A 17,019-nucleotide genomic window follows, 5' to 3' on the forward strand; every position below is an offset into this window, starting at 1 on the left:
TTAAATGAAGTTTTTACTATCAAGAGTTAAAACCTGAAATATATCATTTTCTAGAATTAATATTTTACATAGTCACCTTGATATCATACCAAATCACTGCATTCATAAACTTCAATAGTCCTGTGAAAATATCTAACACCCAAATAATAACTTAAATATATTTTTATAAATTTAGCTGGCTATCTAAATAATCTGATTTTTCATTTTGTGAAATGCTCTTAAATGTACAAAAATTTTTTAAATTTTAGAAAAGAAAATAATGGAGGGTCAAATGATACTTTTGTTGGTAATTTCCTGTGTATTCCCCATGTGTCAGTAATTAAAGAAAATATGAGATATATATTTTATACTTTAGTTTGTAATAATATGGGCTTTTAAACACTTTAAAATTGGATTTACTTTTTCTTTGGTTAGAACTAATATTTGATTATATAATATGCATATACACAAAATAGCATTCCCTTTTATTTTGATATTATTATAACTAATTCTTATTATATCAGATAAAATTCTATTGAATGCAAAAAAAAATTTATCTCATCATTGCAGACATGGTCATGGAAACAAAAAGAACATTTGAAATTAAAAAGGGTCACAATATCCATTTTTATACGTACATAGTGAATTTTGATTGAGGGTTGATTATGTTGAAAAATCTTAATAATAATAGTACTCCAAACTCTCCTAAATAGACAAGTGTCATTTAACTCTGATGCAGCTGGTGAGTGTTTGTGAGATTCATGCTAATGTCAATGATTTATTCAGTCAAAAAATAGCTTTTGAATGCCTACTATGTATCAGAAGCATTCTGGGATTACAGCAATAAACCAAAAAAGGTAAAAACTTTGCTCTCACAAAAATTGCAATATATTATAATGATCCAAATATTCCCCATTTTGAGATAAAAGGTGCTGTCAGTTGTTTTCCAGAAAAATATTAGCCACAGGCTTGCACATTGGCCTTCCATCCTGTCTTTCCCCTACACCATGGCTTCATTTTTATAGGCTAATTGAATTCTGCATGCTTATAGGGGGTACTCCATGTATTTTAATCACTGTGTTAATGTAACTACAATTATATGCTTTACTCATGGTGATAAGACTCACGGAAGACATTTCTTTCACATTAGCAGGAATGTTTGTGCCATTTCTGAACAGCTGTGTCACAGAATGAAGAAGGCACATCTAGGAAGATGTGCTTAATTTTAGCCTTATTTTTAACTAATAATAATATAAAAATTAAAATTGAAGTTAAAGACTATCATACCATGAAGGAGATTGCTAAGTTCACACTGATACTTAAAATACAACACAACACCTCCAAAATATTAATTAAGCAGCATGCTTTTATAACGTTGAAGCCCAAAAGATGATTTCGGAAGTCTTCAATAACAAAGCAGATATATAGTCAGAAGAATGTTTGCACAGTTTCCTATTAATGTTTTATTTGCCAACAATAATAAAGATCTCTATAGATAAGATAGTGATTTCCAATCAGAGAAATATATAAGGTTAGTAGCTTAATTAGGATAATGTGGAAAGATGATAACTATCTCTTATTCAATTTCAAATGGCTGATGTTTTAGCCAACTCAAAATGAATCATGAATGTTAGCTGATTTGCCTCAATTGAGAAAAAGAAAGCAAGGAGTAGTATATAGTTAGTCAAAAACGTGAAAAAGTATGAAGAAAAATGATATTTTGTGAGATTTAGCTACCATTTTGAACTAGGCTGAAATAAAACTGAAATAATTGCTTTTCTTCTAGGGTCCATAATAGAATACAAAGAATAATATTAACTGACAAGAACCTATTCATTGTGTAACATCATTTAAAAGACATCAAGATTCAAGATTCAAGGTGTCAAAAGAATATTCAAATAATACAAATAAAACACTCACTTTCATATTTACCAGAAATTACAGAATGGAAATTTTAGTAAATATATTAACCAATCATCAATAATGCAAAAATAGAAAAAAAAAACAAACATTGCTTATTACAGCATTCCATGAAGCGTATTCATTACAAAGAAGTTTTAGACTGATTGTTTTTTAGATTTGGGATAGAATTTCAAGGGCAGCATTTAAATTAATCACTTACTGTTTTTAATTCATAAACACTTTTAAGGATAGTAAAGGAACTCTGCAGAGATTACTGATGGAATGCTATTTCTTCACTAACCATGCACACACTTTGCCTGTCCTAAAGTATTAAGATAAAACCAAGCAGATTAATCAACATTTTCACCAAAACATGCTTCTGTAAAAATGATCATTTTACCAAGCACAGTAAATATGTTAGAATTTCTCTGAGATGTTAATCTGCTGAATCTTCCCTATTTATTGATGATGTTTTGAAGTCAGTGTAATACAACAAAAAGATCACTGATGAATTTTGATGGTACCACACCATCAAACTTTCAGACACTCTGTATTAATTTATACTTGAAAACCATCATGTTCAAATGACCTTTGGCATGATTGCATTATGTGTTAAATGAGACATTGATACCACCAAGCCAAATTGGATGACTTAATGTATTTTCTTTTTTTTCCTAGAACATATTTTTTAAAGGATAAAATTATTTGAGATCATAAACAAACACACATACAGACAATTGTGTAGCTGAATTTTGAATTATGCAAAGCTAGGACGTTGAGTAAGGATGGAAAGAATAGTTATTCTCTGTAAACTATAGGTTGGTAGATGAGATCACCATCAACTTACTTGTTGGCAAACCAGTAAAAAGTAAAAAAAAAAAAAACATTTCTAATTAATCTACACATATTCAATCAGCATCCATCCTCTTTACTTCTTCAACCACATTTGCTATCACTCATCTTCTACAGACAACTTCTTGCCATTTCTTAAACTTACCATTCATATTCATGCTCAGAGCCTTTTTTTATTTTTTCTCTATCTATAATGTTAATTCCCTGGCTGAATGTATGGCTCACATCTTCAGTCAACTTTGTACAGAGTTCTGCTCAAATATGATCTCCTCAAAACATCAGACCTGAAATACCATCATTGCCTCCTCACTTGTCCATCAGCCCTTGTTCTCTCCCACTGCTTTACTTTTTCCCCCTACAGTCGCCTGCCTCTGCCTCCACACAGGGTGTGGTTTTGCCTGTTTTCTTCCCTGATGAATCGCCAGTGCTACAATACAGCCTCACACAATGCAGAGTGTCAGTAAAGATATCTTGAAGAAATAACTATATAAATAAATGATTGAAAAAATGAGTGAGTGATTGGAAGAACAACAACAATTACATATTGGGCATGTGTTAAAAGTTGTTAGTAATAAGGAAACAGGGAATTGCAAGCAGGTGGTCTCCTTCATTCATGTTCTATTGCAGCTGCTTTGTCATAAAGATGAAGGCAGAGAAATTTGAGAGGATAATTTAACTAGTACACCTTGAGAGGGAGCTATTTTTTTCTTACTCAAAACCAACTTAAGAAGCAACTCTCTCAACCACAGGGCAGTCTGACAATTCAAATCACTGCTCTCTACAACTGTAAATTTTCTAAAGCAAACAAACAGGGATAAAAATGCTAGCAAAAACAACGGCCTTGTTTCCAAAGTGTCCAGGGGTAAACAAAAAATTTAAGGGCTAACCAGCTCACTATTTTTGATTTGAGAACCAAGAATTACTGTATGGCAAAATGTAGAACCTAGAGAACAAAAACAAAGATGAATATGAAAAAAAATCTTGCCTCTGGTCACCGAGGGCAAGTAGTTTGGGCAGGTAAAAAAGAAAGTACATTTATTACATTAGTCTATCTCCACATTCTGTTAAATAAACTCATTTATATTTTAACCAAACTTAATGTACTTTAATAGTGTATAACCTATAACGATTTCCCAAACCTTTTATTATTTTGTATGATTAAGAGAGTCATTTTGTTTGTTCTGAGGAATAAGTATGCACACTTTTCTTAAACTGCATTCACCTGCTATGAATATAAAATAAATGCTAGCTTTAGTGTATACATGAAAGTATTATGAAGTAGCCATAGATGAAGGGATACCAAATACTTTCATATTCATTAACCCATATAGCACACTTACATTTAATTGGATTGCATAAGCAATTCCATTTAGGAATACTTGGCAGTTAAATATTTGTTTTGAAAACTGCCAGAGGAGGCATTTAAAGTCCCCAAAATATTTCAAATCATTGTGGGATTACTATTTTCATCCAGTGATTGCTAAGAACCTTTACACTGTTGATTACTGCACCCTATTCAAAAGTAAGGGTAGTGGCCCATTTCAGATTTCCAATGTCCTAAGAGAGAAGAAACTTACACCTCAATTGCCTCAGCAACACAAACCAGTAGTCTAGCAGCCAATATTTGATCACGAAGAACAGAAGAAGTGATAGAACTGTTTATGACGAAAAAAAATTGGAAAAGAAAAGCCTTGGAGTAAAGGGGATGGTGAAATCTAAAGCCCTGGGAGAGACTGCATAAGGAAGAAGAGATGGAAAAACATTTCTTAGGAAGTTTCTGTGCAGAGAAAACTCTCACAAGCTTTATGCCAAAGCTGATAGTTGAACTTTGGTGCTTCCTCCGCCCCTAAGATTCTAAATAATTTCCATCAGGGATTCACTCCTCAAATAACCTCAAAAAATCATACAATCTAAGTGTAAATTTATCCTCAATACACAAAAGAAGCTCAAAGCCAAGTCCCCTCATTCCCTTTCCACAAAAATGTAACCCTATTGATGCTCTCTCCTTCATATACAAGAATTTCTGCTTTTTACATCAACCTAAGTTACTTTTCTCATCTTTGTTGCTTAAATTAGAGTCAAAATACTAATGATCTGTGGGCCATTTGAGGTACCCAGGTACACAGTTGTATTTTCTTTGACTTACAAAAGGAAAAAAAATTTAAATTAGAATGACTTACCTTTAATATGCATAATTTCTTATTACTGTGAAAAACTTGGAGACTCTGCTGTTATGCAAGGTTCCAAGTATATAGAGCCTAATAGATTTTCCTTCCGTATATTACACAGAACTACTCTTAGTGATCACTTACCATGACAACATCTATAAGTAATCTGGCCAGAATAGCACTAATGTTTGTGCTGTGATTTGAATGTCCTCTCCAAAACTTACGTTGAAATTTAATCACAAACATAATGGTATTAAGAGATGGCACTGTTAGGAAGTGAATAGGCCATGAGGCATTCACCTTTATGAACTGATTAATGTCATTAGTACAGAAGTGGGTTTGTTATCAGGAGAGAAGGTCCTCACTAGACACACCAACACCTTGATATTGGACTTCCAAACTTCTAGAATTGTGAGAAATACATTTATTTTCTTTACAAATTACCCAGTCTGTTAATATTCTATTATAGTAACACAAGACAAACTAAGTCATAAAAAGATTTAATTTTCTCAGCATTTAAGAATCAAATTAGAATGATATAAAATTGTAGAATAAAAGGAAAATATGTTTTTTTTATATACTGAAAAACATAACTGCCAATTGGGCTAAAAGTTATTTGCTTGATGTCAACATTTATAATACTGCACAACCTGTTTAAAATAGTAGACTTATTTTAATATCTGATAAGCTTGTGCAGCCAATTTTAATTTACCTAAATCTTTATAGACCTTCTCTTATGGTTAGACTTGTTCTATTCCATAAGTATACAGCCTGCTATACAAAACCATAGTTTCTTTTATTCATTTAAATTTTCCTTTCACTTTTTTCATATTTCAGAAGTAACAACCCTTTGATCTAGGATTATTCTGGGCTTGGTTATGAAAGCTACCAAAGAAAGAAATGACAGACATTTATTTACCATAGCAATAAGACTATAATGAAGAATAATGGTTGGACAGAAGTGCCTAACAGAGAGTAACTGCTTAAAACCAAACAGAACTATCCCTTTCACAGGCATGTGTACTAGATCTCTCTTCTTTTTTTATCCAAGAAAGTATACTGTTATCCTGATTTTATTTAAATGTGTAAATTATATAGGCATCATTTTTGTTATGTGACTTATTTGAAAGTGCCAAAATACTTATCATAGAACTAAGAAGGAGAGAAAAAGAGAGACAGAAAAAGAGAGAAACTGAGAATTAAATCCAGGAACATCGGCCGGGCGCGGTGGCTCACGCCTGTAATCCTAGCACTCTGGGAGGCCGAGGCGGGTGGATCGCTCGAGGTCAGGAGTTCGAGACCAGCTTGAGCAAGAGCGAGACCCCGTCTCTACTAAAAAAATAGAAAGAAATTATCTGGCCAACTAAAATATATATAGCAAAAATTAGCCGGGCATGGTGGCGCATGCCTGTAGTCCCAGCTACTCGGGAGGCTGAGGCAGTAGGATCGCTTAAGCCCAGGAGTTTGAGGTTGCTGTGAGCTAGGCTGATGCCACGGCACTCACTCTAGCCCAGGCAAAAAAGTGAGACACTGTCTCCAAAAAAATAAAAAAAATAAAAAAAAATAAATCCAGGAACATCTTAAACCAGTGTCCTAGTTTAGAAGCATTGAAAAACCATGGTCAGAGGATAGGCCCAGGTAAGAATTTCAATATTTAATAAAATTCTCTCTCAAAGATTTATAAGAGCCAATAAGTATCCATGGCAACTATTATTGGAACATCTTTTCATCTATGATATATCCCCAGCATCCACAACATCTTGGGAGTCTTTCACTTTGCCCGAGTTGAACCCTGTCATCTAGGCTGCTTGATCTCTGCATCTTGGTCCCTCTCTTCTCAACATGGTATAGTCTCCTATCTGGGGTTCTAGGTATGTCAGACTTTCTACTATGAGCTATTCTGTAAAGAGTCTACTCTTCTTCCACTCCGATTGTTCTTCTTGCAAAAACTTCATGCTACTTTAGACCCTTTTCTCCAGAGAATGTGTAAGAAGAAAGATAAATTGGCTAAAAGTGGAGGGTTGTAAACACTTGGAAGTCAAAAAAAATTTTCCCATTATATTTTTTTTAAACTTTGGAAATTTTGATAAAGACATGTTGGAAATTTTATCCATAAGTCCAAAGTCTCTTTTACTAGGAGTGTGTGCAACTTTACTTGGGATCCTTTGGAGGTGTGTAGTATGGAGTTTGGATAACTAACTCCTTGTTATGTAGCGTAGTCCCCACTTCTCCACAAGGAATATGTTCCAAGATCCCCAGTGGATGCCTAAAACTACAGATAGTGCTGCATCCTTTATATACTGTTTTTTTCCTATGCATACATACCTATGATAAAGTTTATTTATGAATTAGGCAGAGCCAAGAGATTAACAACAATAACTAATAATAAAATAGAATAATTATAAAAATGTGTTACAATAAAAATTATGCAAATGTGGTTTCTCCCTCTCTCTCAAAATATCTTAATGTTTTGTATTGACCAATTTTCAGACCCTGGTTGACTGTGTGGGTAACTGAAATTGCAGAGAGCAAAACCATGGATAAGGGGGGCCTACTGTAACTGGTAACTATAAGGAAAGAAAATATCAACAAAAAATTTAATCTCTTATCCCTCCAAACTTAGTGGTTTTGACAATAGGAGAAAAATAATTCTGGGAAGCAACTCCTAAATCCTGTTCAATATCGTAACTGTTTCAAATGAAGGACCAATCTCTACATCCATGCCCTCTCTCTCCTAACCATGCTTGAACCAGAGAAGCTCTAGGAAAGGAGTGACCAGTTGTATTCATTGTTCCTTTCTATGACATCCTCTACCTCCCTGAAGGCACGTGAGGATCTGCAACACCGAAATTGGTTCACACTCTGCCTCTGAGTATGGATGTGTCCTGATAAGAAATGGAAAACTTCTTTACTGAGTCTGTTGTGACATCCTCTGTTGATGCTGTTTTCAAATTTTCGAGACACCTCAGAATCATTTTTCATTTCCTCAATTTATTGACAGCCCACAGCATCTTTCTAATTTTAAATCCATAAGGGCCCTTAGAATGGGCCTTCTAATCTCTCATATAGTGATATCCTTTGCCTCTGAATCTGTCCATTTTTGCATAATCACAATGGTATGTTCCATCGATAACTTAAAATCATTTTCTCTTCCTTTTGACACAGCACTGCCTAAATATGTATATAAATTCTGAGAATTAGATTGAACTAGTGATTGCAAAGCTTGTTTAATGCTATTCTATAGTTGCTGTAAAGCAGCCAAGGACTCTGATTTGGCTGGCAGAGGCAGGTCTTTAAATAGTCCCAGCCTAACTGCCCCTGGCTTCTCTCTCTCCAGTAGGCTTCAGCGTCATAAGCAATTCAGAGTCCATTGAAAGAAAACAATATATATATTTCTGGAAAGGTTTTTTTAGATATTCTTACTTATTAAACATAAATGATATGTTTTAAGTTTATTTCTCTAAATGCATTTTCCCCTAAAAATGTAATTCTGCACTAAACATGCTCTACACACTAGCTCGAGAGCTTTCTGGTGGTTGTCAGGAACCAATGTGTCTTATCCTGTGTCTACTTTGCCTCTGTACAATATAAGCTTGGTTTTACTGGTAGTTGTGATGAAAATGTACCCCTGGTTCAGACTGAGGATAATGTAATGAACTTGTCATAAATGTGCTGTTGAGGATAAAGACCAGAGAAGGAAAAAACCTAACAGAGCCCACGGTGAGAAAGAACTTTATATATCTCCACCTGTTAAATCTGTAATTCTTTCAAATATACACATGTGCATAAGTGCATTTAGCATACATACCCAGAAGGGAAATATTCCCATCTCACAGAGTACAAAAATCCTGCAAGATACAGATACATATGCAAATGTGAGTGTTCTATAAATGGAACTCAGTGACTCTAGAAGAAAATTATGTATAAATTAAAAAAAACCCAGTTATTTAGATGCTATGATTCAGTAGAGGATGTATTTAGCAACAGAGATTATTTGGCAATAGACATTAATAAAGTGAGCCAAAAACAAGTTGACTCACAATAAACTTGCTAGTTTGGCTTAATAAAGGATTTGCTATGCATTTCTTTTGAGAAGCCTGCAAACCTTTAAAAATGAGTGCTCATCATACTGCTAAAATAGGATACCCACATGTTTTATTACTACCAATTAAAAAGCACAGGAATGGAGAAATTAAGAGCATTTAAGAGCAGAACTAAAAATAACTTTTATTTGAAAGTTTAACTTGCTTAAAGAAAAATATGAAAAACATGTTCACGGATTATTTCCCTTAGAATATTAAGACAAGGATGATTACACACTGCATTATAATATCTGGCAGAGGTTCATTTGATCACCATATTTTTAGAAATTTAATGTAAAAGAGAAATGCAAAACATTTATGCTCTGGGTTGCTATTTATATTCCTTGTGATGACATTCAAATAACTGGCAGCTTTCTGAGTAGTTGGCAGTTTCTACAAAATATGCCAAGGAAGGAGCACAACATTACTACTCTATTTCATGTCATGCTTTTCTAAAACATAAATAGTGAACTGTCACCACATGCTTTTGTACATCATTGCCATGGCAAACTCTTTGTAGAGTTTCTGAGCTTCTTTGAAAAGTAGGATCTAATCAGCACAAAAGAAGATAAAACGTCATCATTACTGTGGCCCTAATTATCTAGTTGGCAAAATAAACTACATATATAGAATCACATATTAAAATAAATTTGTTTAGTAAAACTAAGTGTTTTATTTCAGCTCAGCTTATGAACTGGTTAAAAATCAGCAAAGAAAACATTGATGGACCTTCTGTCACGTTTATTGAATTTTTGTTTCCAGTTAAAAAGGCTATTTTTCACTATAGAACATTTAGAAAATATAGTTTCAGTCTGTATAAAAATAGCTAACCATAACTAAACCATAATTATACACTATAAGACAGAACTTTTTTCTGTTATAGTATTTTGATATTTTTTTTCTTTTCTGCAGACACATTTAAGATTTATTTCCAATTTATTTAAATGTATCATAATAAGTACAACTCCACGTATTTCATTGTCAATAGAAATTTATTTTTAAAAAATCAAACGCTCAGAAAAAATCAGACAACCCTATCAAAAAGTGGGTAAAGGACATAGATAGAAATTTTTCAAAAGAAGATAGAAGAATGGCCAACAAACATATGAAAAAATGCTCAATATCTCTAATCATCAGGGAAATGCAAATCAAAACCACAATGAGATATCACTAACTCCAGTGAGAATGGCCTTTATCAAAAAGTCCCAAAACAATACATGTTGGCATGGATGCGGAGAGACAGGAACACATATACACTGCTGGTGGGACTGCAAACTAGTGCAACCCCTGTGGAAAGCAATATGGAGATACCTTAAACAGATACAAGCAGACCTACCATTTGATCCAGCAATCCCATTATTGGGCATCTACCCAAAAGAACAAAAGACATTGTATAAAAAAGACACCTACACCTGAATGTTTATAGCAGCACAATTCACAATTGCAAAGATGTGGAAACAACCCAAATGACCATCAATACATGAGTGGATTAATAAAATGTGGTATATGTATACCATGGAGTATTACTCAGCTATAAGAAATCACAGTGATATAGAATCTCTTATGTTCTCCTGGAAAGAGTTGGAATCCATTCTACTAAGTGATTATCCCAAGAATGGAAAAATATACCACATGTACTCATCAGCAAATTGGTTTCTCTGATCATCACCTAAAGTGCACATTTGGATGTTGGGTAGATGTGGTGGGGGGAGGGGATAGGTGTATACCTACATAATGAGTGTGATGTGCACTGTCTGGGGAATGGACATGCCTGAATCTCTGACTTGGGGGGGTGGGGCATGGGCAATATACATAACCTAAACTTTTGTACCCCCATAATAAGCTGAAATAAATAAATAAATAAATAAAAATAAAGATTGTCTATGCCCTCTAAAGAAAAAAATGCTTACATTTTTGTGATTATTTATTGTTGCCAAAATTTAGTGTAGATGCTTAAATTTATTTAAACAGAGGCTGGCAATGTTATGGACATTTTTGGCTGATTCCAAAGAATGTGCCTGAAAGTAAAAGTTTGTCCTAATTCTTCAAAAGAGTAAAAGGAGTGTCTAACACAGCACAATAAATCCACAGGGAAGTGAACTGATACAACTAATATATATATCATGTAAGTTTTCAAGGTATGTGTAGATTGAATTACAGGAAAAAGGTCATCCTCTAATAAGCCAATTAATATATTTTTTTAAAAAACATAAATGTGAAAGAATGCACTGTTTAGAATAAAGAGGAAGTGCAAATCAAACAAGCTCAATGGAAGGGTCCATCACAGAATTGGTGACAAAACGATCCACGGACCACATTCACACACACAGAATAGTTTGAAATAGAAACAGCCCTAACAGATAAACATTTTACTGCTACACAGCAGAGGAAGAGACTCTAAATATTCATACATTGAAGTTCAGAGAGCCTAGGAGGGTGCTATAAACAAAAACACTAGTGATATTGATTTTTAGTTTTAACAAGGAAAATTATCTTTTTGAAGAAGATCCTGATATGAATTAGATATTAGTTGTTAATTACTGCAGACATCCTAAGTGAAAATTCAGATTTCTTCCTCTGCTCACGACCTTTTGTCATGTTCTTGCTTCCCAAGCACATTCAGTTCTCCTGTCAATCCTTTACAATCACCATGTCTAATCAGCTATGGATATTGATCCTGACCAGATTCTAGCTAATATAAGTTAGCACTATAAGGCTTACCTTGTGGTCCACTTCTTTGGAGGAATATTATAATACATTATGTTTCAGTTAGATGACTGTACACATGATAGTCAACTTTGCTTATTGATAAAATAACATTCTAGTCTTATCTGAATGTATTCTTGGCCTGATCCCAAATCAAACAACTCCTTCTTAATCAAAACTAAATATTTGTATTCATTGAAAGAGGCTCTTATAATGTAATCCAAGTAAAGCATTTCCAGGGAATGGAATAATTTAAACCCATATGGGGGGGAATTAGAGGGGAACTGTTTATGGATCTGGGTTGAAGCATTCATTTAAGACCTCTACTCATGGCAAATTGAGGATTGAATTTGAAGAAACCCACTTACATAAGACATTTGTAAAACATAAAACTCACTCACCATTCCGACTCTCTTCATCAATAGCAACTATGGTAGCTGGTGGTCCTCCCCTAGCTAGTTTGCAATCTAAAGACAGAAAATAACCCAAAGTAATAATTAACAACTTCAGGGGCACTCATTCTGAAATCATATTCATTGAGATTTATATTGACATTTAAAAAAGATTCTTATAACCAAATTATTATGCATCAATACTGCAGACATATTATTATTTTAAAAATATTTTATAAGAACGACATAGATTCCTAATCATATCATAACACAATCATGTTGTACACCACAAAACTATTAAGATCTTCCTGAGAAAACACCAGCAGAGACCACTGGAGAGCAGAAGTCCTTCAGGACAGAGATAATGGGATGGAAATTTAACCCAAAGAAATAACATAAAGGGATGATTAACAAGGATAAATTGTAATTAAAGCTTCACAACAGAAACAAACATAATTGAACTTTAATTGTGATAAAGGGTCTAATTAAAGAGAGTGAATAGAATTTTAATAATGTTCTAAAGAGAATAAAACAAAGACAGACAAGCAATGCTCGTGAGATTGTTTGGGATTTTTTTTTTTTTCTTTTTGGTCTTCTTACCCTCATATTGCCAGTCTGGAGTCAAAAGTATAGAGTCACCAATGGAAGCAGATCAGAAAAATGGAAGAAAGAAAGGAAGAAAGAATATATGTATATGTTTAACAAGAGATTTAAAGATATAAAAAGCATTATACAATTACAGATACATCACCTAATGATTTGTGGAAATGGAATATATAAAATATTTATTTTAGATTTTGTAATTGTAATATAATATTAACACATTAACTTGATAATACATATCATTAGCATTTTAAAACTATTGTACACTTGAAAACAACATAAAGTACATTTATATGTTTCTTATGAAAAGATAAATACAAATTTTTATGAACAGTCTACTATCACTATGTTGAAAAAACCTTAATAATAAAGTGCCTGTCAATCAATAGTGATGATTAATTCATTATTTCAAACACTGTTAATACCCTGCCAAGTATCACATGATAATGAACATAAAAATAGCATCATGAGCTATAATATCCATGACAATTAAAATGCGAAAACTGTACCTGCGATGTCAAATGTACATTCCTGAGACATGAAGTACTCTCCTAGGAGGTATGCAATGAGGCCAATAGGGCTGTGTTATGCAGTTATATCTACATGGCACACTCATGTACAGTGTGCCAATTAATTTTGTTTAACGACATCCAAATATATGTGTTAAATGGCAGAAGATTTCAAGGTTTATTTATTTAGTTATTTATAAAAATTCTGCCATTTATTATGCACATGGGTGTGAATGCTTTGGTAAGCACTATTCTGTATTGAAAAGTACGTACTCTCGCATATGAAGCAAGGAAGTTGAGAGATCTACATTTTTTCTCTTTTCATCCTTGTCAATATTCAAGGGGTTCCAAGTCTTAACATTTTCAGATCTACAATAGCTCATACTCATTATGTTCCTTCCTCTCTTTCCTATATCCCCTGACACAGGTCAGCTCTTCACTGTTTGTCATCTCAACTCTTGCAATGGCTTCCTCACTGGTCTCCTAGAAGCCTTGTTTTCATCCTGCATTCACCTATTCTTTTCATGAGAATTATTTTCATGTATTCAAATCAAATGCAAAATAATGGCATTTCTCTCCACAATAACCTTACATGTTTCCTTTTGAGTAAAGAAAAAAATTATAATAGCATTCAAAGTTTTTCACATGGTGTCAACATCCTTTATTTAGAATTAAGTAACCTGTCCACATTCATATTAAACCATATACTCTTAATGGAATGCATCTTGTATTTCTCGGGTTTGTTACCTACATTCATTTTTGCCTTTATTTCTGCCTAGCAAATCTCTACTTCTCTTTGTAGAATTAGAGATTTCACCTATTAATATATCATGAAACTTTGACCAATCTCCCAGTCAGAATTTCTTTTACTCCCATGTTCTCATAATATTTTGTTTATCTAGTTGTACCTTCCTTTATGTATTCAAAACTCATTAATTAATCAGTCAGATGTGTAGATTACTTACTCAATTCTAAATATGAGAATAAAAAAAAAAGGCAACGGCTTCTTTCTTCAAGGATCTTAGGTGGCAGGGGTACAGACCAGAAGAACAAAGTTATACAAGCAACCATACAGGTATAATACAATGTGGTACGCATGGAGTCAGATCTTCAATAAATTTACTAACAACATAAATGACTAAAAGAAAAAAGAGACAATGCATGTGGAATGGAAATGAGATATAGCAAGATGGCACAGATGATTTGTGAAAAGAAAAAAGGAAACGTTACAAGTTCTTAAAGAAGCAAATTTTTGGATTAACAAATATAACTTCTGTTTGTATTTTTGAGAACAGTTTATTTTTCAAGACTACCCCCCCACACACACAATGTGCTACTGCCTTAGTTAAGACCATCATACCTACACAAAATAGATTAAAAGTCTGTAGAGGAATATATAGTTAATTGATAACTATATGGGCAGGCAGGATAAAAGAAAAGAAAAGAAGGGGGAAGTTAGGTAAAAATATTTTAAATACTTTCACCAGTTGGTTACTATTAACTTTAAGGATAGACTTCTCTAGGCAGCTAAGCCAAATAATACTCTTCATATTCCAGCCCTGTTTAACTCCCCAACCTTTCCCATTTTCATAGTTATTTCTCTAGTCAAGCCAATTTTTATGTTTGTGGCACTACCTGCTAAAATGCACTTTGTCTTCTTTTTGTTCTGGTTAGTGTTATTCTTCTTTCAAGAATCTGCCAAGGCATCACCTCTTCTAGAAAACCTTCCCTGTTGTCATTCTGGATTAAATGTCTCTTCTCTCTATTCCTGCAGTATACCCTGTATTCCACTGGATTAACTGTCCCATCAGGAAAATACTTATATGTCTTTTTCTATCAGAAGAGCTTCTTCAGACCAAGTATGTATCACATTAATCTTGGTAACTTCAGAACCTGACAAGAGCTTTTCCTGAAAGAATGTTTGTTGAATTTTTCTGAACTGTAATTAACCAAGTTATAATCTCCCATTGAACAGCCCTTCATGAAGGTGCTCAGAAGTCTGTCTTTATTATCGTTTTACTAGTGGAAACAGCACAGGAGTACATTTCCTCCCAGTCAGATCCCTTTAGATTACTCCCCTTAAACTTTATTCTTCTAGCAGATTCTAAATGCCCCCATGAGATATTTTCATGTACAATAAATACCTCTAGATCAATACAAAAATATTTTTTAAACTTTTTTAGACTCACAACACTAATTAAGAGAGGTGAGTCAGACACATAAAAATAACCTATTAATAACACTGTTTATAACAAAGTGTTTTGAAATGATGCTTTCATGAAAGTATAATTAATTAGCTTTGAAATTCACAAAACATTTTTAATAACAAGTATACTCAGAATTGTCTTGAAAAGAAAGTAATTTTGGATGGAATAGCCAAGGGTGTATTATACATGCAAAATATCCATATGGAGATCAAAGTGAGGACTAGAAAGCAATTTGGGGGAAGGTGAGCCTGTTCTCTATGGTCTATGGATAATCTGTCTGCCACGGGAAAGTCAGGTGAGCTGCTGACGCCTGTACCTTGGAAATGGGCTTCCTTAATCTATTTAATTTCACCCTTGACTGTCCTGGTTAAATCACAAATTCATTGTTTTTCATGGCTAAAATTTCTAACTTCTTAAGCCCCCACCCATTTCCCATATCCAATTTGTTATAAAGTACAGGACATGAATACCAATACCTGGATGCTCAGTGTGGCTTATTTCTGCAAATTTGTCATCAAGCTAAAAGTAAGCCATATGTCTTTAAATAATACTGTGGAACAAGTTGGATTTAAAATCCAAAAAGAAGAATTAGAATGAGACTTATGTAAAGACTGGTCTCAAAGATTCTATATCTGTGATACTCTGTTCTCATTGTGGCCTGAAGTTTAAGAACATGTTACAGATAGGTCAGTAAAAAGGCAATAATCCAGAATTTTCCAAGTAGGCTGATTTATTTCCAAGAAAAGAGAGCAGCCAAGAAGTACAACCTTATTTCTACCTTAGCCTATTCTCAAACTTCTTTTTAAGGCCAATGAATGTGGTTTCAATACAATTTCAAAACTATTCATATTTTTTTCCATATACTAACATGGTAATTGCAACCTATATGTCAATGACTTGAATATTATATTTCCTACCGTGACCTCTCTTCTGAGTCTGGATCCTATTGCCCAGACAACAACTGCACTTGTAATTTCAAAGTTTTCTTAAACATAGTACTCCAAATTGAATTCTAGTTGCTACTCCCAGCCTAAACTTGGACTCTTTTAGTATATATTATTTGAGTGAATAGCATGATTTTACATAAAGCAGCATAGACCAGAAACCAGGGAGTCACTTTTCCTGCCCATCTTTCTAGCCTTCCTAAATAAACCTATCACTAAGTCTTGAATTTAATTCTTAAAGGAAAAACTTCTCATATCCACCCATTGCTTTCAATCTCCAATAGTACCACATTGATCCTATCTCTTACCTAATCAAGTAGGTTTTCTTAACTACTCTCCCTACAATCTTGTCCCCACTCTAATTTTGCTTTCCATCTTTAACCAGAGTAATCTTTACAAATAAAAATTTGTTTCTTTTTTAATCATTTGCCATTTAAGCTAAAAACTAAGATATGCTTATGCCCTACATCCCTATGCATAATATGATTTTAGAACAAAAACTAAAATATTTTATATTGTCCTCTCCTTGCTCTTCAGTCTCATCTATTTCCATTCTCCTAGTTGCTTCCAGCAAAACTATTTCTGATCCCAGACTAGTAAGGCTCCCTAGACTAGGCAAGGTTACACACTCTCATAACTCTCTGCTTCATATCTATTTACAATTATTTGATTCCT

General features: G+C 33.5%; 1 protein-coding gene across 17 annotated transcripts in view; it reads right to left on the minus strand.

Annotated features, from left to right (window-relative positions):
• PCDH15 (protocadherin related 15) overlaps positions 1–17,019 on the minus strand; it is a 634,897-nt gene that overhangs the window by 499,830 nt on the left and 118,048 nt on the right. For 11 of the 17 annotated variants that reach the window (XM_045568054.1, XM_045568051.1, XM_045568050.1 and 8 more), the window contains exon 2: positions 12,091–12,156. The exons of 3 other annotated variants lie outside the window; for them this stretch is intronic. In XM_045568054.1, the coding sequence (XP_045424010.1) occupies positions 12,091–12,156 (66 nt within the window). Of the gene's footprint in view, positions 1–12,090; positions 12,157–12,681; positions 12,697–17,019 lie in introns of all 17 variants that reach the window. 3 more of the 17 variants (XM_045568052.1, XM_045568048.1, XM_045568039.1) reach the window with 1 other exon arrangement.

The sequence above is a fragment of the Lemur catta genome, chromosome 14, assembly GCF_020740605.2.
Source record: "Lemur catta isolate mLemCat1 chromosome 14, mLemCat1.pri, whole genome shotgun sequence".
Classification (NCBI taxonomy): Eukaryota; Metazoa; Chordata; class Mammalia; order Primates; family Lemuridae; genus Lemur; species Lemur catta.